General features: G+C 53.0%; 2 protein-coding genes across 5 annotated transcripts; one reads left to right on the forward strand and one right to left on the reverse strand.

Annotated features, from left to right (window-relative positions):
• Positions 1 to 308: 308 nt before the first annotated feature.
• On the reverse strand, positions 309 to 2105 carry CUNH16orf54 (chromosome unknown C16orf54 homolog). 4 transcript variants are annotated; one of them, XM_040973029.1, is made up of 3 exons: positions 2002 to 2105; positions 1636 to 1712; positions 309 to 1421 (listed from the first exon to the last, which is right to left on the reverse strand). In XM_040973029.1, exon 3 carries the CDS (start codon positions 1419 to 1421, stop codon positions 597 to 599), a length of 825 nt encoding a protein of 274 aa, XP_040828963.1. In that variant the 5' UTR covers positions 1636 to 1712; positions 2002 to 2105; the 3' UTR covers positions 309 to 596. The 4 variants fall into 4 exon arrangements, with proteins under 4 accessions (XP_040828963.1, XP_040828962.1, XP_040828964.1 ...); XM_040973028.1 differs by lacking the exon at positions 2002 to 2105 and having other exon boundaries at positions 309 to 748; positions 887 to 1421; positions 1636 to 1920; XM_040973030.1 differs by lacking the exon at positions 1636 to 1712.
• An 18323-nt stretch (positions 2106 to 20428) lies between these two features.
• Positions 20429 to 21689, forward strand: ZG16 (zymogen granule protein 16). Its single transcript, XM_040973714.1, has 3 exons — positions 20429 to 20483; positions 20628 to 20760; positions 21383 to 21689. The coding sequence occupies exons 1-3, from the start codon at positions 20429 to 20431 to the stop codon at positions 21687 to 21689; spliced, it is 495 nt and encodes a 164-aa protein (XP_040829648.1).
• Positions 21690 to 21943: the final 254 nt, after the last annotated feature.

The raw sequence follows: 21943 nt of genomic DNA on the forward strand, positions 1-21943 counted from the left end.
CTCTTACATCCCAGACAGCTTTCCCAGGCCACGGTCTTCCTCAACACTGGCACAGGAGCCTGATAGGCTCTGCCGCCACCGCAGGTGAGGGAGGCCCCTCCCTGCCACAGTGGAGCAAGTACCTCCTCAGTGCGCCAGGAAGTCAAGGTCAGTAGTGGTTTCGGTTTTGTGGTGACCCTCCTTAACTCTGTATTTTTCTGGGGGACCTCCGGGAACAGGGAGGTCGGCTGAGTGGTGGGCTTCTGGGAAGCTGAGATGCTGCCAGCACCTGCGGGCTCAGCTGACCCCGGACGCCCCTCACCCACTGCAATCCTGGGTGAGGATTAATCATGACCTCTGGTGGAAGCAGTAAGCTTGGTGCTCCTTCTTGTCCATCTGTTACCTGGAGTTCTTTCCCTAGGTGCCAGCTTCTGGCCCCCTGCCAGTTCGAGCCTGCAGCTAGGGCGTTGGAGCCTGCTCACTGTCCAGACCCAGGGAAGGAGCTGAGGTCCAGCCAGACAGAGGCCAGGAAGGGCATGGTCTGTCCATGAGGTGGGCTTACGGCTGCCCTGTGGCTGGGACCTTGGAGTGCCCCAGAGGCAGGGTGTCTGGGGGGCTCAGAATCCCACACTGCTGGTCCGACCTTCTCGCCTCCAGAAAGCTGATATCTGCTCCAGCGTGACCCTGGGCTGCAGGCTCCAGTCGGGCTCAGGGCTCCCGGGTCGTGGCCTCCAGGGCGGGGGGCCGCCACCCCGCGGGGCCGGCGGGGATGGCAGTGGAGGCGATGGTCGGGGTGCCGGTGATGGTCGGGGAGCCGGTGATGGTCGGGGAGCCGGTGATGGTCGGGGAGCCGGTGACGGTCGGGGAGCCGACACAGGCCGTGGAGCCGGCGATGGCCCCGGCTGCAGCTCCGGCTCCGGCTCCGACCAGCGCACCAGACCCGCTTGGTGGGGTCTCTCCTCCCACGGGTGAGACCCCCAGAAGGTGCAGGGGGCCGGGACGGCAGGAGCGATCGTCGTGGGCAGCAAGGAGCTGGGAGCAGGGGAGTGCGACGCCAGAGGGGCAGGGGGCGCGGTGGCCCGGGCTTCCAAGGTGCCCCCCGGGGTGGGCGGGTCAACCGCCCGGTCAGTGAGCAGCGGCATCGCGGAGCCGTACCAGTCCTCGGAGCGCTCTCGGGCCGAGCTGGGGGGCTCGATCCACAGCTCTCCACCCGGGCGCCACACCAGCGTGGGCGAGTCGGGGCCGGGGGCTCGGCGCAGCGAGCGGCGGAGCAGGCGTTCGGCCAGCACGGCTGTGGTCACCAGGAAGAAGGCGGCCAGGGAGGCCAGGGACAGCATGATGGGAATGCAGGGCCCGCAGGGCAGTGAGGGCCACAGGACGGCTGCCTCGGGCTCAGTGGGCATCTCCGTTTGCCCGGAGGGCTGCTGTGCAGTCGAAGGCATCTGGGGGAAGGAAAGGGGACACAGTGGGGAGAAAAGCTGATGAGGTGGGGTGGGGGGCTGGTCTGGTCCAATCCAGGGGGATGGGAGGTGTCCCAGAAAGCTGGAGACAGACAGGGGCCGCAGAAATTTGGGTTATGGCTTCAAGCCCAGAGGAGCAAAGAAGACCCAGGAGCCAGTAAGGTGTTGGGGGGCAGGGCTCCTTCGCTATACCCACTTCCCTCACGTACACACCAGCTCCAGGCCCCAGGGTTTGTTTCCTCCCGTCCCAAGCCCCCTTGCTTCCTGCTGGGACTTGGGGAAGAAGTGGAGGGAGAGGAGATGAAAACAATTCTTCCTCCCAGGCCTTAGGGGGGGCTCCCCAGTGGGAGCTCCTCATACCCCCAAATACTGGGGGTGGCCCCGTTTCTGGAGGCTCCATGTAGCTGGTCGCCAAGCCCACGGGTAGCAGCTGCCAGGCCTGCACCTCTTGCCCCCGCCCGCTGTGCCCTGTCCCTGCCCAGCCTGTAGCTGTGTTCCCCATCCCCTCCATCTCCCCCATCCCCTCATCCCCCCATCCACAGGGCCCTCCTGCTCCCCTCACCTCGCAGTACAGTGCCACACTCCGCGCTGCCTTCCTTTCAGAGTCGCCCTGCCCTGTGCATGCTGGGAGGCGCAGGGCCTCGGTCTGCCCAGCACCCAAAAGGCGGAAGGGAGGACACCACCTGTTGCCAAGCAACTGCGCCCACTGCCCGTCCCCTGGAGCGTCTCCAGGGCGACCTGGGGGGATGTGGTCACTGTGGTGAGGACATATTTCCTGGGGAGGGTGGAGCCTGTGGGCTTGGCCTCACCCTTAGCCACCCTAGGACCCAGAATGTTCTCCCCTTCCCCCATGCCCAAAAGAGAGAGGACCAAGAACCCATTCCAACCCCAGAGGGTCACAACGCCACCTCCTGCAGAATGCCTGAGCCCCACCCCGCTCCTGTAGGAACCAGCGCCTTCACCCTCAGAACCTGCCCCCAAACTCCTTGTCCCTTCAGAACGCTTAGCCCCTCGGTGGTTGATAAGTGCAAGGGAACTTCAAATAATTCACGGGAAAATGAAATGAAAAGAAGTATTGGTGGGACTGGTGTTGCGGCCCGCGGGTTAAGCTTCAGCTTGCAGTGACTGCATCCCATATGGGCTTTGGGTCCCAGACTTGAGTTTTTGTCCTGGCTGCTACACTGATCTAGCGCCTGGCATTTGTGCCTAGGAAAGCAGCAGAGGATGGCTCAAGGTCTGGGCCCCTGCACCCACACAGGAGACCTGAAAGAATTTCCTGGCTGCAGGTTCCAGCCTGACCCAGCTCTGGCTGTTGCGGCCCCCTGTGGAGTGGACCAGCAGACGAAAGACCTCTCTGTGTCTCATCCTCCTCACCCCTTGTAACTATGCCTTTCAAGTAAAATAAATAAATCTTTTATTTTTAAAAATTATGTTTACAGATGGAAGGAAAGGCAGAGAGAAAGAGCTTCCATTCTCTGGTTCACTCTCCAGATGGCCATAACAGTACAGGGTCTCAAGTCCTCGGGTCATCCTCTATTGCTTTCCCAAGCCACGAACAGAGAGCAGGATGGGAAGTGGAGCAGCCGGGACACGAACTGGCGCCTATATAGGATGCTGGAGCTTGTAGGCGGAGGATTAGCCAGTTGGGTCATCGAGCTGACCCCCAACAAGTAACCCTTTTTTTAAAAAAAGAAATGGATGCCTTGTTTTTCAGCCACACACATTCTCTGTGAAGTTTTAGAAGATTCTCTGTGTGTGACTTTCCATTTTTGGGGGGCACCAAAACTAACTTACGGTTGAGTTACATTTTTTGTGAACTTTCTGAAGGCCCCACATATCTGCCAGGTGAGGGTTGAACAGCAAAGACGTCAGGCCGTTGGTGAGAGCCCGGTGCATGGAGAAGGCCGGGGCTGGGCTCCGAGCCCCCACCATCAGTGGGAACTGTTCTTAACGCAGGCTGCTGCAGCTCGGGGAGGCTGAGTGCCGAGCCTGGTGACATGTCCTCAGTGCCTGGAATCCAGAAACCTTCCAGAAATGATCTAGTTTGACTCATTTAGCAACAGATGACAAATAAGAAGCCTAAAGAAAGGAAATGTGCCCGAGGTCACACTACGTGTGTGCGTGTGTGTGTGTGTGCACGCGCATGGGAGTGGGAGCAGAATGATCAAAACCAGGTCAAGCAAGCTGCTGGCATGCCACACAGCTCAGAACAGGCCTGCATACCCTTTTAGCAAAATGACCACCATCTAATGTGCCTGTAAAAATAGGCTGACACACTTAGAGTCTGAAAAAAAAAAATATGGTCACAGGACAGCCTGACTCAGCTTTGTCCCGGTGGCTTCCAGGAAGAACAAGAAGGAGGGCAGGCTGCAGGCCGCCGGGGAGCCCTGAGGCCGCCAAGCCCCAGGCTGCTCGTGGAACCCTTATGGGAATACAGCCTCACAATAGAGCCTGCTGTGGTACCACAGGCCAAATGTGCACCTGGCAGTAGTCCTATGTGGTTTTACTATAAAAGCACACATTTGATTTTTCTTCTTAAAGATTTATTTATATTTATTGGCAAAGCAGATTTACAGAGAGGAGAAAATACAGAGAGAAAGGTCTTTGGTCTGCTGATTCACATTCCAAGTGGCTGCAGTGGCCGGAGCTGAGACAATCCAAAGCCAGGCGCTTCCTCCGGGTCCCCCATGTAGGTAGAGGGTCCTAAGACTTCAGGCCGTCCTTCACTGCTTTCCTAGGCCACAAGCAGGCAGCTGGATGGGAAGTGGAACAGCCAGAATTCCAACCAGCGCCCATATGGGATCTCAGCACATGCAAGGTGATGATGCAGCTACTGAGACATTGTGCTGGTGTCCCATAAGCTTAGAGTTTCCTGATTAAAATGTTTCTTTAAGAAACCAACAAAATTGAGGGCCAGCACCAAAGCGTTGCAAGCTAAACCTCCACTTACAGAACCAGCATTCCATATGGTAATTCCAGCTTCTCCACTTCCCATGGTCATTGTGTTTGTTACTTCATGGTTGAACAGGTGCCTCTAAAGATAATTCTGCAAAACACTGTGTTCATTCTTCAGTAGCAGCCCTGGAGCGACAGCCAGGACGCCAAGGCCAAGGCCAACGCACATGCGATCACCTGCCGATCACTTATTCCTACTACATTTCAATTTCTACAATTTACCCATCACATAATGGGAAAAATATGTCACAGGGGGAAAAAAAAACAGAAAGATTCAAGACAAAAGTTTCTAATTCCCCTACAACCACACCCTCTACAGCCCCATAAGCAAGCAAACAATAATTAAAAGCATATCTCTATTGATAAAAACATCCTGAAATTCCTCTAGCCAAAAATCATAAAAACGGCTGAAACAACTACATTTTCTATGCTTCAAAGAGTTTCAAGGACAGTTTAGCCTTTACGATCACAGTAACTGCATTTATCACCATGGCAGTTTCAGCTCATAGTCCCATCACTTTTTAATTTTTAGGATGCTTACCAAGCCCTTTCCCATAAGGCACGTTACACGCCTGGGTCAGATTCCAAGGCAATGGTTAGGCACACAATAAGGTGTCCAGAAACGGCCGGGCTTAATTGTACTCCTGTGTGTAAGTTGTTCAAGGCCTCCTCACCAAGACATTATCAGCAGCATTAACGCCCAAGCTCACATCGCTTGCAAAACCCATCTCACAGGGGCAAGCAACAATGCCTCGATGGATTACAGAATTCTTAGCATGGAGTGTCCACGCAAAGGGGGTGAGACTGCGTCGAGGTGGTGGGAGAGACATCCGCCAGGCCTTGTCATACAGCTGGGAGCTCCTCGCGGCCTTGCCAACAGGGGAGCTGTTCTCTCCACACCTTCGTGTCATCCACACCCGCTGCACGGACCCCAGAAGACCGGCTCAGCTCTGGCTGTCGAGACCATTTGGGGAGCGAAACGACGGATGGAAAATCTGTCTCTTCTACCTTTCTGTAACTCTCCCTTCCAAGTAAACAGATGCATATATGGCTTCAGTTTTGACGAATGTGACACTGCTGAGCCATGGGGGGAATGGTGGTCTTTTTTGTAAGGTGCTGAGACAATTGCATATCCCAAAGTACAATTTACCCAAATGTCTATCAACAACTAGACAAACACCTAGCACAACACATAAATGGAATATAATAAAGCAATAAGCTTCCACAACCTGCCACGACATGACTAATTTATACCGCATAATGTTGAGCCACTCAAGAGAGTACATGCTATACTTATTATATTTACATAAAGTTCAAAATGGGTGAGACTCACCTATGATGTCAGCAGTCTGATGCCCTTTCAGGAGGCATGGCTGAAGTGACCCTTGGACCAGAAATGTCACAGAATAGAACCTTCTGAAATGATGGAAATTTTTTCTGGATTGTACTGTCCAGTACAGTGGCCACTGGCTGGCTGTGCCCACTGAATGCATGATATGTAACTGGGAGATGGAGGAACTAGATTTCTATTTTTTTTTAATATTTATTCATTTTTATTGGAAAGATATACAGAGAGAGGAGGAGAGACAGAGAGGAAGATCTTCTGTCCGACGGGTCACTCCTTAAGTGGCCACAACGGTTGAAGCTGAGCCAACTGAAGCCAGGAGCCAGGAACGTCCTCTGGGTCCCCCTCACAGGTGCAGGGACCCAAGGCTTTGGGCCGTCCTTAACTGCTTTCCCAGGCCACAAGCAGGGAGCTGGATGGGAAGCGGGGCTGCCAGATTAGAACTAGCAGCCATATGGGATCATGGCGCTTTCAAGGCGAGGACTTTTAGCTGCTAGGCTATCGTGCCAGTCCCTTATTTTTATTTTCTAAAGACTGATGCATTTATTTGAAAGGTAGAGTAACAGAGAGGGGGAGTGGTGGAGGCAGAGAAAGATCTCTCATCCACTCCTCAAATGGCCACAACAGCCCGTGCCGGGCCAGGCTGAAATTGGCAATATAGGTTTCATCCAATCTCTCCCATTGGGTACAAAGACCCAAGCACTTGGGCTATTCTCTGCTGCTTTCCCAGGTGCATTAGCGGGGAGCTGGATCAAAGGTGGAGCAGCCGGGACTTGAACTGGTGCCAGCTCTGCAGAGAGAGACTTAACACACTACACCACCACGCTGGCCCCAAGAACTGGATTTTTTTTTTTTTTTTTTTTGCATTTCATTTTATGACATCGTTTCATAGGCTCTGAGATTCCCCCAAGAACTGGATTTTTAAATTGCATTTAAAGGCTCTTTCAGACATGCAGTGTAGAATCTGCTCTCATCAACAAGCCCAAGAGATTTGCTGGGTGCTAAGCAGATGTTCTCAGCATTAGAAGCCCCTGGGGGCCTTTTACAAACACCAGATGGCATGGCTTGAGGATGCAAGCGGGGCAAAGCTGCCATGTGGGCTTTGGCCCAATGCCTCACAGTCAAAATCCTGTCTGGTGGGAAAGGAGACAGCAGCAACAGGATGTTTGCTGGGCGGGTCTCGGGCCAGCCGCCACCCCACCCTCCTTGCTGGTTGGCTGCAGCGTTTGTGGTATACACCTAGATGTGTGCTAGGACTGGGTCAAGTGCAGACCACCTCCTGGGAAACAGGAAAGAGGGCAGGAAGAGGGCCGCCTTGCGTGCCTTGAGCGATGCACAGTGGTGGGGAGTCTGCTGCAAGGTTGCACTTCTACCGAGCAGAGCAGCCCCTGCATTGTGCTCTGTCTGAAGTCAGTCCTGGGGCCCAGCACAATGGCTCGATTGGCCAAATCCTTACCTTGCCAGTACCAGGATGCCATATGGGCGCCAGTTCATGTCCTGGCTGCCCCACTTCCCATCCAGCCCCCTACTTGTGACTTGGGAAAGCAAGTAGACAACGGCCCAAAACTTTGGGACCCTGCACCCATGTGTGAGACCAGCAAGAAGCTCCTAGTCTCAGATTGGCTTAGCTCTGGCTATTGCAGCCACTTGGGGAGTGAACCAGCAGATAGCTCTTTCTCTGTCTTTCCTCTCTGTAAATTGGCCTTGCTAATAAAAAGAAATTAAATCTTAAAAAACACCAACACAAAACATTATGCGGGTAGGTTTGTGGTGCAACTGTCCCCTAAAATGGCCACGTCTAATATCAGAATGCTGGATCAGCTGTCTTCCACTGGCGTGCAATCCAGCTGTCTGCTCAGACACCTGTGGAAGTGACAGGTGATGGCCAAAGTTCTGGGGTCCCTGCCAACTCTGTGACCCCGACAGAGTCCAGGGGCCTGGCCTTGGCCTGACCAGGGTCTGGTTGTTGCAGGCATCCAGGGCAATGAAGCAGTAGATTCTCTCTCTGCCCTTCAAATATATAAATCTTTTAAAAAGAAAACATTGGTTTGGCACCATCCACAGCCTGCCTGGTTGTCAGGAAGGCTTGCTCCCCAAGCAGGTGTGAGCCATCTGAGACGTCCCAGGGGCCTCCTCCTCTAAGTCTCCTATCCCGAGGCCCAGGGCACACATGGAAACTGGGACTGCCCCATCTTCCACTGCTGTCCCTCCCACATACAGCGGGACCAGGGAGCTAACATCTTTAGATGGTCCCGTGTTTCCATTCAGAGACCATGACGTGGCTATAAGGTATTCAATTCCATAGGGGTATTTTTTGGGTGGTGGTGGGGATGGGATGGAGACCAACCTGTACACACTCTGATTATTTTTCTGCTGCCGAAACAATTCCCAACTCCCTAGCAGTTACTCCCCATTCCCTTCTGTTTTTGTTGTTGTTTCTAAGATTTATTTCCCTTTTATCAGAAAGGCAGATTCGCAGAGAAAAGGAAAGACAGCAAGAGCTTCCTTCCATTGATTCATTCTTCAAATGGCTACAATGGTCAGAGCTGAGCTGAGCTGAAGCCAGGAGTCAAGAGTTGTTTCCGGGTCTCTCACACAAGCGCAAGGTCAGACCATACTCCAATACTTTCCCAGCCCATAAGCAGGGAGCTTGACTGGAAGTGGAGCAGCTGGGACATGAACTGGTGTCCATATAAGATGCTGGCATCGCAGCCAGAGGGTTAACATACTATGCCACCGGGCCTGGCACAGTGGCGCAAGTGGTTAAGGTCCTCGCCTTGCACGCCCGGGATCCCACATGGGCGCCAGTTCTAATCCCGGGAGCCCTGCTTCCCTTCCAGCTCCCTGCCTGTGGCCTGGGAGAGTAGTCGAGGACAGCCCAAGGCTTTGGGACCCTGCGCCCGCGTGGGAGACCCAGAGAAATCTCCTGGCTTCGGACCGGCATAGCATCGTCGGCCGCTGCACTCACTTGGGGAGTGGATCATCGGACGGAAGATCTTCCTCTCTGTCTCTCCTCTCTGTATATCCGTCTTTCCAATAAAAAAAAAAAAATCTTTAACATACTATGCCACCAAGCCAGCCCTTCCCCATTCCTTTTGCTCCCCAACCCCCCAGTCCCTGACAATCTCTCAGCCACTATCTTTATGGATGCACCTGGCAGTAGGAGGAAGTGCGAGTTGATAATTTTTTTTTTTTAAAGAGGCAGAGAGAGAGAGAGAGAGAGAGCTTCCCTCCTATTTTCTGGCTGAAGCTGAGATCTGGGAACCTAAACTAGGTGTCCCTTCATGGCAACCCAGTGGCTGGAGCCATCACCGCTGCTTCCCGCAGGGAAATGTACCAGCAGGAAGCTGGAATCAGGAGTTGGAGCAGAATTCCAATGGGGGCCACAAGTACCGTAAGTGGTGTCTTCATAGGTGACCAGGCACAAAGCCAGGTGCAGGGTAGCCAATTCTTCAGAAAAAAAATTTTTTTTTTTAATTTGAAAGGCAGATTTTACACAGAGAGAGACCCTCCTTCTACTGATTCACTCCCCAACTGGCCACAGTGACTGGAACTGAGTCAGGACCTTCAGGGTCTCCCATGTGGATGCAGGCTCCCAAGGTGTTCCCAGACCACCAGCTGGATTGAACAATGAAGCAACTGGGACTTGAATCTGAGCCCACATGAGATGCCAGTGCTGCAGGCAGAGGATTACCTTGCTAAACCGCTATGTTAGCACCAAGTAGCTACATTTACAATGACGTTCTTTCACCTGCCCTGTTGCTGTACGCGGAACTCACCCTGCAGCAATGAGACCTTCTGCGCCTCCTTCTTCTGAACTGCTAAGGGCTACTGCTGCAACGTATCAGGCCAACCCTCTGCCTCTGGTGTCAGTATCCCATAGGGGCACGGGTTCTAGTCCCAGCTGCTCCACTTCTGGTCCAACTCCTTACTTATGGCCTAGGGAAGCAGCAAAAGATGGTTTGGTTTGAGTCTCTGCTGCTGTATTTCCAATCCAAGCAGATGACAGATGGTCTGAGGCCTTGGGCCTCCCGCCACCCAGGTGGACTTCCTGGCTTCAGCCTTGTCCTTACTCTCTTGCAAAATGAGTAGACATGAAGAGTGCTGATCAAAAGACAAGCTACAGATTCAGATGCATACTCTAGCCAGTAAAGTTGAGAAGCACCAGGGAAGATAGAATAAGTGATTCTGGCTTCGGGTGGAGCTGTGCTAGGCCTTCATTGTTCAACAGAGTAGCTGATAAGTCAGGGAGAGAAGAAAATGCAGTGCTGGGGGCCTGGTGCAATAGCCTAGTGGCTAAAGTCCTTGCCTTGAATGCGACAGGATCCCATATGGGCTCCAGTTCTGATATTGGTGACCATACTTCCCATCCTGCTCCCTGTTTGTGGCCTGGGAAAGCAGTGGAGAACAGCCCAAAGCCTTGGGACGCTGCACCCATGTGGGAGACCTGGAAAAAGCTCCTGGCTCTTAGCTTTGGATTGGCCCAGCTCCGGCTGTTGCGGCCGCTTGGGGAGTAACCATATAACAGAAAATCTTTCTCTCTGTCTCTCCTCCTCTCTGTATATATCTGCCTTTGCAGTAAAAATAAATAAATCTTTTTTAAAAAGAAGAAGAAAGAAAGAAAGAAAATGCAGTGCTGGGACTGGATCTTTCAAGCTTTATAACTAAAACGTTGGCCTTTTGCGCAGCAGTGAACATGCCATTGGGTGGCCCAAGGGGCCTGCGCTCAAGGCCCAGATGTTGATTTTAACTCGCGCTAATGTGTCCCCTGGGAGGCAGCAGCTCATGTACCTGGGTCCCTGCCCTCCAGGTTGGAGAGCTGATGGCACTCCAGGCTCCAGGCCCTGGCTGGCACAGGCAGAAGGGGAGTGTACCAGCAGATGGTACAGTCATTCTCTCTCTCTGTGCATCTTTCTCCTTCTGACATTCTCTCAAATAAAATGAAAAATAAAACCACAATAAATCACGAGGAATCATGAGGAATTTTCTGTTGGATGGTGCCACTCATCACCACTAGACTAATCTGGATTATTCTAGATTATTTACTCCCGCTGATTCGCCAACGGCCACGGCCCTGCTCAGACGTGGGGAGAGCCGTCAATATTTGTTTCTTTCCTTCTTGTTGTGTTTCAAGAGGAGGAACCAGAGAGGTGCATCTGCTCGGCCAAGGCGCCCAGCACACGGCTGCCGGAGTCCAGCCCACCACACCGCGTCGGCCAGCCTGCCTTTTCTTACCTCTTTCTCATCTTTCTTTTGAAAAATTATTTAACTAATTGAAAATTTATATATTTTTTTAACGACTCAGATGATGCGACCTGCAATCTGCATTTCAGATGAACACATTTCACCTTGTGAACATTTGCCGTTACTTTGTATCACCCACAGATTGCGAGATGCTGAACTTGACGGCGAGTTCCGCAGCGTTCTTTCTCCGAGGTTAACCAGCCCTCGCCTCTTCTGTTCACTTTGAACAAACTGACTGCGGACAACAAGAGGAGCATCGATGAAATGGTCCCTACAGCTAGAGAGATAATTCTCTTGCTTAAAAAAAAAAAGATATATTTATTAGAAAAGCAGATATATATAGACAAAGATCTTCTGTCTCTTGGTTCACTCCCCAAGTAGTCTCAATAGACGGAGCTGAGTCGATCCGAAGCCAGGAGCCAGGAGCTTCTTCTGGGTCTCCCACACCGGTGCAGGGTCCCAAGGCTTTGGGCCATCCCTGACTGCTTTCCCAGGTCACAAGCAAGGAGCTGGATGGAAAGTGGGGCCCATATGGGATCCCAGCGCATGCAAGGTGAGGACTTTAGCTACTAGGCTACCACATCAGGCCCTGTTTCATTTTTCAAATTTATTTTGTTTGGGAGCTTGTGCCTAGAAGCACCAGCATCCCTATGGGTTCATGTCCCAGTTGCTCCACTTCCCATCCAGCTCCCTGCTTATGCCTGGGAAAGTGTAAGGAGGATGACCTAACTCTGCACCTGTGTGAGAGACCCAGAAGAAACTCCTGGCTCCTGGCTTCAGCTTAGCTCAGCTCAGCTCTGGCCATTGTGGCCTCTGGGGGAGTGAATCAGTGGATGGAAGATTTTTCTGTCTCTCCTTCTCCCTGTGAATCTGCTTTGCCAATCAAAATAGCACAACTTTAAAAAAAAAAAATTAAAAAGCAGAGTAATGGAGGGAAGAGAGAGCTGGAGACAGCTCCTTGACCTGTTGGTTGGATGGTTACAATGGCTGGAGTGGCGCAAGTGAAGCCCGGGTCTCCCACGAGGGAGCGCTCAGGGCATTCTCTGCTGCTTTCGCAGGGCCTAGCAGAGAGCTGCGCTGGGGACAGGAAAGCCAGGACTAGGATCAGCGCTCCGATACGGGACACCGACACCCTGGAACTGCCGTGCCGCAGTTCCAGCTGCGGGCAACTATATTCAGTGTGAGAGTCGAGGTGACTCCCCAGCTTCTCCGCACAACTCCTGCACCCTGGGAAGTGACCCGTACTTTGTGTCGCTCTGCTGTCGCCAAGCCCTGCAGCCCCCGCGTTGTTGGCTTCCCCCGCCTCTGCCATGGTCTGCGTGAAGGTTGCCCCCAGCGTGCGGAGCACAGCCACCCCTGATCATGCTGCACTTTTGGGACTTCCTCAAAGATCCATGTGCTGACGGCTTACTTGATTCTCGGTGTGGTGATCTCATTTACTTAATTATATTTATTGAAAGAAAAAAAGATTAGAGAAAGAGCTCATTCATGATCTGTTCATTCCCTTCAAAAAGCCTACAACAGCTGTGGCTGGACCAGGCCAGGACTAGGAAGTGGAAACTCCAGCCAGGTCTCCCACAGGGGTGGCAGGGATCCAGCTCAGGCATGCCACCGGGCATGTGGGAGTCCCATGCGGCATGTACCCACCGCACCAGATGCCACTCCATGTGGCACTTTCAGAGGTGGGCCTAGCAGCAGGTGGCTGGGTCACTGCCTTAGGAAGGGGTCTGTGCAACCCTGGTTAGTTCCTGCTGGAGTGGGCTATCATAGAGGGAGTTAGCCCAAAGACACACATGGTAGATAAGACACCAGTGTCACGGTGACTCTAGCTGCCTGCCACTGCTGCCTGCCACGACAGAGGGCATGGTTCAGGCGGTTGGCTCCTTGCCACCTTCATGGGACACCTACCCTGGACTCCCAGAGCCTGGCCTCTGCCGAGCTCAGCAGCTCCGGCAGCTATAGGCATCTGCGCGTATGAACACTCTCTCCCTCTCTGCCTCTCAAATCAAAAACAGAACAAGTGCTTGCTCCGGCAGCACATGTACTAAAATTGGAACAAAAACAAACCAAAACCAAAAATAGCCCAGCTTGGCTCTTAGTATCCCTGCTTCCTATATCACCAAGTGACTATTTTCTCCTGCCCTCTGCCCCCCATCCCATGGTGCCACCTGCCGCAGTGAGACACAGACAGGCGGCCGGCCCTCTCCAGAGGCTGAGCCACTGGGGCCACCTTGGTGTGGGAGTTCAGACTGAAACTGGCAACAGAGAATAACACGTGTGTGTGACCTGTGAAAAATTAAGCCTCATGGGGCCTAGCACTTTGGCACAACATAACACTTTGGCTGCCACCTGTGATGCCAACGTCCCATGTGGGGGAGGGTTTGAGACCTGGCTGCTTTGCTTCCGGTCCAGCTCCCTGCTAACTTGCACTCCTGAACCTGATAGAAGAAGCTCCTGGCTCATGGCTTCAGCCAGGTCCAGACCTGGCTGTTGCGGCCATTTGGGCAGTGAAACAGCAACTGGAAGATCTCCCTGTCTTTCCCTCCCCCTCTGTAACTCTGCCTTTCAAATAAATAAATAATTTATATCTTTTTAAGTATTTGTTTTTATTGAAAGTTCAGATTTACAGAGAGAAGGTGAGACAGACAGAGAATGATTCATCCACTGACTTACTCCCCAAATGACTAAAACAGCCAGAACTGAGCTGATCTGAAGCCAGGAGCCAGGAGCTTCCTTTGGGGTCTCCCATGTAGGTACAGGGTCCCAAGACTTTGGCCCATCCTCTACTGCTTTCCCTGGCTACCAACAGGGAGCTGGATGGGAAGTGTAGTAGCTGGGATACGAACTGGTGCCTCTATGGGATCCCAGTGCTTGCAAGGAAGGAGGAGCCAGTTGAGCCAACTATGTCAGGCCCAATAAATTCTACATTTATGTCCAGCATTCTTTCCAATGCAGAGTTTCTCTGAAGGAATTATAAATAAGAAATGAAAGAAAACCCAGCTTTAGGGAGTGGGTTGCAAGGCCCAGCCAGGGTGGGTGAGTGGCAGCCCAGGAGGAAGCTGAGAAAGTTGGCTGATCAGGCTGCACCTGCAGAATGCAGCCCCCACCTCGGCCGTGACATGTGGATTCATCATGTTAAAGGAACGTATAGCACTGTATAGCACTGTATGAGGCCCGTTCCTTTGTCCCTCAAACCCCAGCATTACAGCCCCCTAATAAAAACGACCTCTCACGACTTCCCTGGCCTGTTGTCTGCACCAGACCAGTGACCCTTGCCTGGGAGCGCTCCCAATAAAACTTGTTTTGAGCCGAACTTTATTCTGTGTGGATTTCTGGTTCTGAACATGAACCAGAACCATGAGCCTTACATGGCAGTAGGGCTATAAAGACACCTGGACTTGCTCTCTGCATCCGGATTCCAACTTTCTTCTCTTTGTGGGAGGAAGTTGTGGTGACTGAAGCACTTGGGTCACCTCCACCTACCTGGGAGACCTGCCTAGAGTTCCCAGTTTTGATTAGGCTAAACTGTTGCAGGTAATTGCAAAAGGGAACCCCAGCGTGGGAGCTCTCGATGTATCTCTCAAATAAAAGGATAACTCCTGAATACAAACCCTGGAAGAAGAGAGACACAGAGCTGCCAGGCACCAAGCAGAAACAGGCACTGGGCACTGGGGAGTGGGGGCTGCACAGCGCGGTGCTAGATGGGAAGGGCTCCCTGGTTTATCACAAAATAATCTTCTCTGGGCCTGCCTGATGCCAGGTGTGATAAGAGGGCTGGGACCAGCGAGAGGGATAAGGCAGAAGGCCTCCAAGTAAACAGATAAATTAGCAAGCAGGGTAATTAGAAGCTCAACAGAGTGATTCAGGGAGCACCCAGGGCGGTCCGGAGACAGAATGACAGATTCTTGTTTGAAGTGGAGGGGCTGGGAGGAGATGGAGTCAGGCCCTGGGGAGAGGAGGTTTTGTGATGCACTGCGGGGGGGAAGAAGGGGGAGGAGAGTGTTAGGGCAGCTGCAGGTGCAGGTCTCTGGGAAACGGCTATGGGCAAAGGGCGTGGGAGGGATGAAGGGGGGCAGAGGGACCCCCTGGGCTGCTCATTGGGTTCTAGTTGATTTCTTGCAGCCCTTAAGGCTGAGCGCAGAGCTCAGCGTTGTTTATGAAAACCTTTGTTTGAATGAAATCCCATTGTGTAAACACGTGCTCTGGTTCAAGTCCCAGCTGCTCTACTTCTGATCTTGCTCCTTGCTCATGTGCCTGGGATAACTCAAGAAAAGATAACTCAACATCGATACCCACTAGCATGAGCTGGAACTGGGGGCAGACCAGACCCAGCCAGGCTACAGCACCCACAGGCAAATGCCAAGATGAGGCAGGCCATTCCAGACTGGGCTGCAGCACCCACCGGGTAAACATGAGACTTAGTGTGGGGGTGGTATGAGCCTGGTAGGAGACTGTGGGGGAGGTGCTCTCCCACTGGGCCAATACTCACACTGGTGAGCCTGAGAACTGGGACTGGGGGCAGACCAGGCCCGACAGGGCTATCACACCTATTAACCTGCATGTGAGTTGGGTTAGTGGGAGAGCCAGGCTGAATTGACCCATTGTATCCACTGGTGTAGGCACGAGCCAGAGTAAGGGCAGGTGGGTTGGGCTTTGCTGCAGGATCAGCTGGCAAGTGCTGGGACTGGGAGCAAGTCCTGTCAATCTAGACTGCAGAACCACCTGAGAAGTATAAGATCTGGGGTGGGGAGTGGGTCCAGTAAGGAAAGTATGGGCACCTCTCTGATGGGCTCCAACTCCCACTGGTGAGCATGAGAACAACCAGGGCTGGGGGCAGGCCTGCCGGCATAAGTGTTGGCTGGATAGTGGGGACAGTTGGGTTGAGTTAAGCTTCAATGCTCATTGACGTGTGCAAGAGCTGAAAGGGATGTGGGACAGACTGGGTCAGTCTGCTGCTGTACATATTGGCAAGGAACCAGGCCTGGGTTGGGCCTAGTGGGGGGTATAGGGTCACTCCAACTAGGCTGCAGTTCACTCTGGTGTACATGAGAGCCAAGTGTGTGGTGGGTAGGGTTGGGCTGGGCTGCAGTATCCATTGGTTTAATACGAGATGGGGTTGGAGACAAAACTGACCCAGCAATTGCAACTAACAATATGTGTGTAGGCTGATGTGGGTGACAGATTGAGCCAGACTCCATATTGGCAAGCACACACAAGAGTCAGGTCTGGGACCACCTCAGATGAGGTTTGTTTGGGGATTCTGCCCAACTGAACCGCTGGACTCAGAACTCCAACCTTGGGGAGAATTATAGGATCTGCGGTCTGACCATGGAGTACGTGTGTCAGAACTGGGCCTCCTCAGTGGCTAAGACAGAGCAGTGGATGACATGTCCAAATGCACATGGGGAATATGATGGTCTGATGGGGCCTGCAGAGAACACCTGGTACCATAGCAGAAGATGGAGGGCAGAACAAACTGGACAACTCCTGCAGGCAAGCATTGACGCAAATATCTGGGCAAATGGAGACCCTAAGGTGGACTGTGTCAGTGAATGGACTTTGAAAGGATTTCCTCATCCTTGGAGTAATGAAATCAACAGCATTTCAGAACATCAAAATCACTTGAGCAGAATCCTTGGAGCAGCTCTACCATGGGGACCCTGGGATAACATCAGATGACCGTACCCCATCCCCAGGTACTAGGGCAGTTGGGAATCTGAGTGCAGCTTCTTTCCTAATCTTTCCCCTTCCCCCAGATACAGGAGGAAGAAAGGGAAATTTTGGAAACAATGATTTCACCCGCTATCCACTAGTCCTCCACTCTTCCTACCCTGGTCAACGATGTAAAACACCAAAAAATTAAAAACAAAAAAAAAAGGATGACCCAAATGCTTGGGATCCTGCATGCATGTGGGAGACCTGGAAGAAGCTCCTGGATCCTGGTTTTGGTCTGATCCATCTTGGCTATCACTCTGTGATGCTGGGCTTCAGAAAAAGAGCGTTGTGTTCCTGGGCAGAAGGAGACGGGTTCAAAGCCAATTCTGCCATTGGTGGTGGAGGTCGGGGACAGCAGAGGGGAGTCTGGGGAAATTCTAGAGATGATGTAGGAGTGAGCTGGGGTGTGCAAATGTAGGCATGTTCTGGCTGGAGGGGCTTGGAAGCAGGCCAGCAAACACTTGTTCTTGACTGTGGCCGCCCAAGACCTTTCGCCATCTGGTCACCCTGGCTGCAGCCCAGACCACACCTCCTGCTGGCATCCGCTGTTTGCTGCCAACTGCCCTGTTGTCCTAGTTATTTCCAAATTCGTCACACACACACACACTTCTCACTTGTGGCTTTAGAGTTTCTCTCTTATTTACTCTGTTCGGACTTCAAAAAGCTGGTGGAAAGTGAGGAATTATGAGAAAACTGCATGTACCAAAATGAAGTTGTGTTTTTGTTCCATTTTCCTATGAACATGTTATATTTTTATTTATTTTGCAAAGTAGAAGAGAGAGAGAAAACAAGAATAACAGAGATAGATAGTCCTGCCACTGCTTTATTCTCTAAATCCTGACCACACCCAGCTAGGCCAGGCTGAAGCCAGGAGCTTCTTTCAGATCTCCCACATGGATGGCAAGTTCAAACACCTGGACCACTCTTTGCTGTTTTTCCCAGGCCATTAGCAGGGAGTATAAATGGGAAGTGGAGCAGCCAGGACATGAATTGCCACCTATCCTAAGTGGCAGCTTTACCCACTGTGCTATAGTGCTGGCTTCTAAATAAATCTTTAAAAATTAAAATGTAGGGCCCAGCACAGTAGCCTAGCAGCTAAAGTCCTCACCAGGATCCCATATGGGTGCCGGTTCTAATCCCGGCAGTCCCACCTCCCATCCAGCTTCCTGCTTGTGGCCTGGGAAAGCAATCAACGATGGCCCAAAGCCTTGGGTTCCTGCACCCACATGGGAGACCTGGAAGAGGCTCCTGGCTTCAGTTAGCTGAGCTCCAGCCATTGTGGCCATTTGGGGAATGAACCATCAGATGGAAGATTTTCCTCCTTGTCTCTCCTCCTCTCTGTATATCTCACTTTGTAATGAAAAAAAAAAAAAAAATTAAAATGTAGACCAGAACGACAGGTGGGAGGTGTGGTGTCCTGCTGCCTTGTCTCCCTGGATATCGAGTCACCACAAGGGACAGATGCAGAGGCCTCAGCCCCGGCCCCAAGGTGGCCTCCTTGTGTCTGGGAAGGACAGGGGCGGCGTCAGGACACCCCTTAGGGTCTCTGTCCTAAGAGAACCCCAAGCTGTTCCCCTCAGACAGCTCAGGACTGCCATCTTGACTTGTGCCCTGTTTGGGCAAGACTATGTGTTCAGCTCCCCTGGGACCAAGGATAGTGAGAGAAACAGAGAGAGCCAAGAGGGAGAAAGGAGAGGAAGGCAGAGAGAGAGAGAGAGGAAGGTGGCAGGAGCCAAGCAGAGCAGGCACAGTGGGGTGAAGCGGTTGTGCTTGTCTTGAATGTGAGGATGAAAGGAGAGGAGCAAGGAGGTGATGGCACGCACTGGCGCTGCTGGCTGGGGGCCAGCGAGGCTCCCGGAAGCTCGCCGCCCTACTTCCGGCTCCGCAGGGCGGGACTCCCCTGGCTATCAGCTCCAGATGGTCAGCCTGGCCTGGGCGAGGGAAGGGAGTGGGATACCCCAAGACACAGGTCATGGGGCATCGATCAATAAGTGATGCTGCTCCCTCCAGCCCCTCCCTGGGCTCCATCCTTCCGTCCACAGCTAACACCACCTGTTGACTCACAGGAGTCACTTCGGGGGCAATCCTGGGGAGTTCACCTCTTGTCTGACTCAGGAGTGGGCCCTCAGGACATGAGGCGGGGAGCCATCAGTCCTACCCAGCAGGTGCTGGGGGGGGGCTGCCATCTGACATCCACCTCACAGGTGTGTCAGATCCAAGGGGTGAAGCAGAAACCCCAGGAAGTACCTCAGTGTCTGGGACTGCAAAGCCCAACCCCATCCCAAGGGGACCCTGAGTGCCCTCAGTCCTTCAGCTGCCAGGAATGGGGGTGCAGACTGCAGCCTGAAGATTTTCTGCTGGCTCCAGGGTGTTCTCCATGAGATTCATCAAACTTTGGCATTTCGGGGGCGGGGGAGGGTTGAGGACAGTAAAGTATGAGTGAAGGGAAAACAGAGAGTATTTGACAAGTTGTGGGTACCCCCAACTTGACCTTGTGTTCTCAACTTGGGTGTTTGTGGGGGGTAGTATCTGTTTCCACAGAAGTCAGGTGCAAGTGAATGCACCTGCAGATTGCTTAGAGGAGTGGCGGCCTTCCACACCACATGCTAGAGGCGGCCAGCTCATCTGGTCACCCACAGCCCGTGGTGACCATGGCTTACATTTATTCTGCCCCTTCTGACATTTGGCACAGATGGGTCCCCATCTTGCCACCTCTCATGGCGGGGGGCAGGGCAAGATGTTCTAGACCCTGCCTAACACCTGATTCTAAGAAGTTGACCGTGTTTGTTCAGGAGGTGAGGTTCACCTGACAAACAGTTAGGGAGGAGGGCTTGGGGCTGGTATAAAAGTTCTGCAAGTCTTGAAGGGGTTACCTAGCACCCGAAGCTTCCAGGTGAGGGGGTGATAGGGATTCCTGGGCCTGCCTTGGGCAGGATTCTAATCTGATTTGTGGAAGGGGCTGAGTGGCAGGACAGACTCGAGTGGGAGAGCCTGAGCTGAAGCTCTCCCAGCAGCAGTGGTGTGCAGGGGTCCGGTGAAGGGCTAGGAACCACCAGCACCTTCGGGTGACTGGAGGAGGCCAGGTGTGTGTCAGGTGGATAAAGCATGGTGAAGGAGACTAGGGCTCTGGCATCCAGTGCCTTGAGCTGCTCCTGACTCTTCAAGGTTACCCAGTGCCACCCAAACAGCTTGGGCACTGGCTGCTGGTATCATGTCCCCTGCCACCATTTGCAATGTCAGGTGACACAAAGGCCCCTTTTGTGTCTGATCTGAGACCAGCACAGGGTTAGGGATCTAAATCAGACCCTGTAACAGAGACCAAGCGACTGCAGCTTGTTGGCTTTTGCTTATGTTCTGGTTTCAGCTATCCTGGTGCTTTGGCCGCGTCCTACTCACCCTTCAGACAGTGTCCTTCCTGTCTGGGTCAGGACAGCAGGTGGCACAGCTCTCTCCAGAGAGGGAGGACTGAACTCCTGCTTGGAGAGGGAAAAGGAGCCATTGGTTGTAGCCCAACCAGAGGGCCAGAGGCGTTGGGGTCCTGGCAGATCAGACCTGGAGGAGGGGACTAGAGGCCACAGGACAGTTTCTGAAACCTCCAGCCAGGCTCTGGTTAGGTGGAGGCTGAGGGACCAGACAGCCCTCAGTCTGTCCCAGAGCCCAGGACCACCCCGGGGTTTAGAACAGCCACCCTCATCCCTTCATTGTCTCTTTTCTTGCCTTGCAGCTCACGATGCAGACCTTGGTTCTCCTAGCCCTTCTCTGCGCCTCGGCCTCGGCCACTGCCAGTAAGTGAGACGCTGAGGGGTCTGGTGACAGCATCATGGGAGGGATGAGGGGCGTGGTCCCTAGCACTACTGTTGGCCAAAATTTGTAGAGGTTGGCACTGGGCACTGGGCAATTTTGCCTGCAACCTCTCCTTCCCACTGCAGTCCAGGCCAGGTCTTCATCCTACAGTGGGGAGTACGGAAGCGGTGGAGGGCAGCGGTTCTCTCACTCGAGCAACCAGCTGGAGGGCCCCATCACCGCCATCCGCATTCGAGTCAACTCTTTCTTCATCGTGGGGTAAGACTGTGAAAGCCATTCCATGGCTTGGGGGACTCTTATTACATCAGGGCACCAGGAAATGGCAAAAGTTATTAGAGGCCTTGGACTCAGATCTATGCCTTTGCAACTCCTTCCTCCCCTAAATGCCAGTTTCTTGAGGGACTGAAAATTGACCAACTCAGCGCCCCTGCCCCCCCAAGGTTCAGTGCTCCTCTTCAGTAACATGCTTGCTCCTTACCCTCCAAGCCTGCTCAGTGCTTCTCCTGAGATAGTCCCCACTTCGTTAAGAGCTGGGAAATTCCGTCACATGCAAAGCCAAATGTGGCTCCGAGTCCTTAGGTTTAGCCACTGAGCCACCGCTCTGGGCCTGGCTCCCCGGGTCCTTGGATCTGCAGCTTGGGGCAGCCTGGATATCTCTTCCTCTCTCACACAGGAGCCCCTTAGCTCCCTCTGCTTCTTTCAAGTGGAGGGATGGGGGACACAGTAAAAGTCTAGACTCCAAAGTGAAACAGCCCTGATACTTGCTGCACCGCTGACCCTGAAGTTTGGAGGGTTCCATGTGCAGGCCAGGGGATCCTGCCATTCTGATAACCCTAATAATCAGGGTTTCCCTTTCCACCCTCCCACCCTATCCCCTCAGTCTCCAGGTGCGCTATGGCAAGGTGTGGAGTGACTACGTGGGTGGCAAACTGGGGGACCTGGAGGAGATTGTCCTGCACCCAGGGGAGTCGGTGATCCAGGTGTCCGGGAAGTACTTCCTCTTCCACGTGACGAAGTTGGTCTTTGTGACAAACAAGGGTCGCTACCTGTCCTTCGGGAAGGACACAGGAGTGAGCTTCAACGCCGCGCCCCTGTATCCCAACACTGTGCTCCGCTTCGTCAGCGGCCGGGCTGGTTTATTCCTCAACGCCATCGGCCTGCACTGGGACAACTACCCCACGTGCTGAGATGCAATGTGAATTCCCTGATGTCTGTTCCCATCCAAATGGCTCAATAAAAGGACATGTCTAAAGCTGGTGTGAATGTGGGCATGTGTGCAGCTGCGACGTGCGAAATCTCATTTCCAGCCACCTGCTGGACATCAGTCAGGAAGGAGTTGGGAGCCCAAGGGAGAGAGGCATAAGAATTCAGAGTTTTTCCTTACAAGGTGACCTGAGGAGATAAGATGCTGGCTTGCACCAACTCTTCAACTCTTGAGGAT

Source organism: Ochotona curzoniae, unplaced genomic scaffold, assembly GCF_017591425.1.
Source record: "Ochotona curzoniae isolate NIBS_2020 unplaced genomic scaffold, NIBS_Ocur_1.0 contig_2321, whole genome shotgun sequence".
NCBI classification, from domain to species: Eukaryota; Metazoa; Chordata; class Mammalia; order Lagomorpha; family Ochotonidae; genus Ochotona; species Ochotona curzoniae.

Coding starts and splice junctions, on each gene's coding strand:
- ZG16 (XM_040973714.1), top strand. CDS start 20,429: ATGCAGACCTTGGTTCTCCTAGCCCTTCTCTGCGCCTCGGCCTCGGCC. Junction 20,484..20,627: donor CTCGGCCTCGGCCACTGCCA/GTAAGTGAGACG, acceptor TTCCCACTGCAG/TCCAGGCCAGGTCTTCATCC. Junction 20,761..21,382: donor AACTCTTTCTTCATCGTGGG/GTAAGACTGTGA, acceptor CTATCCCCTCAG/TCTCCAGGTGCGCTATGGCA.
- CUNH16orf54 (XM_040973027.1), bottom strand. CDS start 1,839: ATGGAGCCTCCAGAAACGGGGCCACCCCCAGTATTTGGGGGTATGAGG. Junction 1,422..1,635: donor CTGGTGTGTACGTGAGGGAA/GTGGGTATAGCG, acceptor TCCTTCCCCCAG/ATGCCTTCGACTGCACAGCA.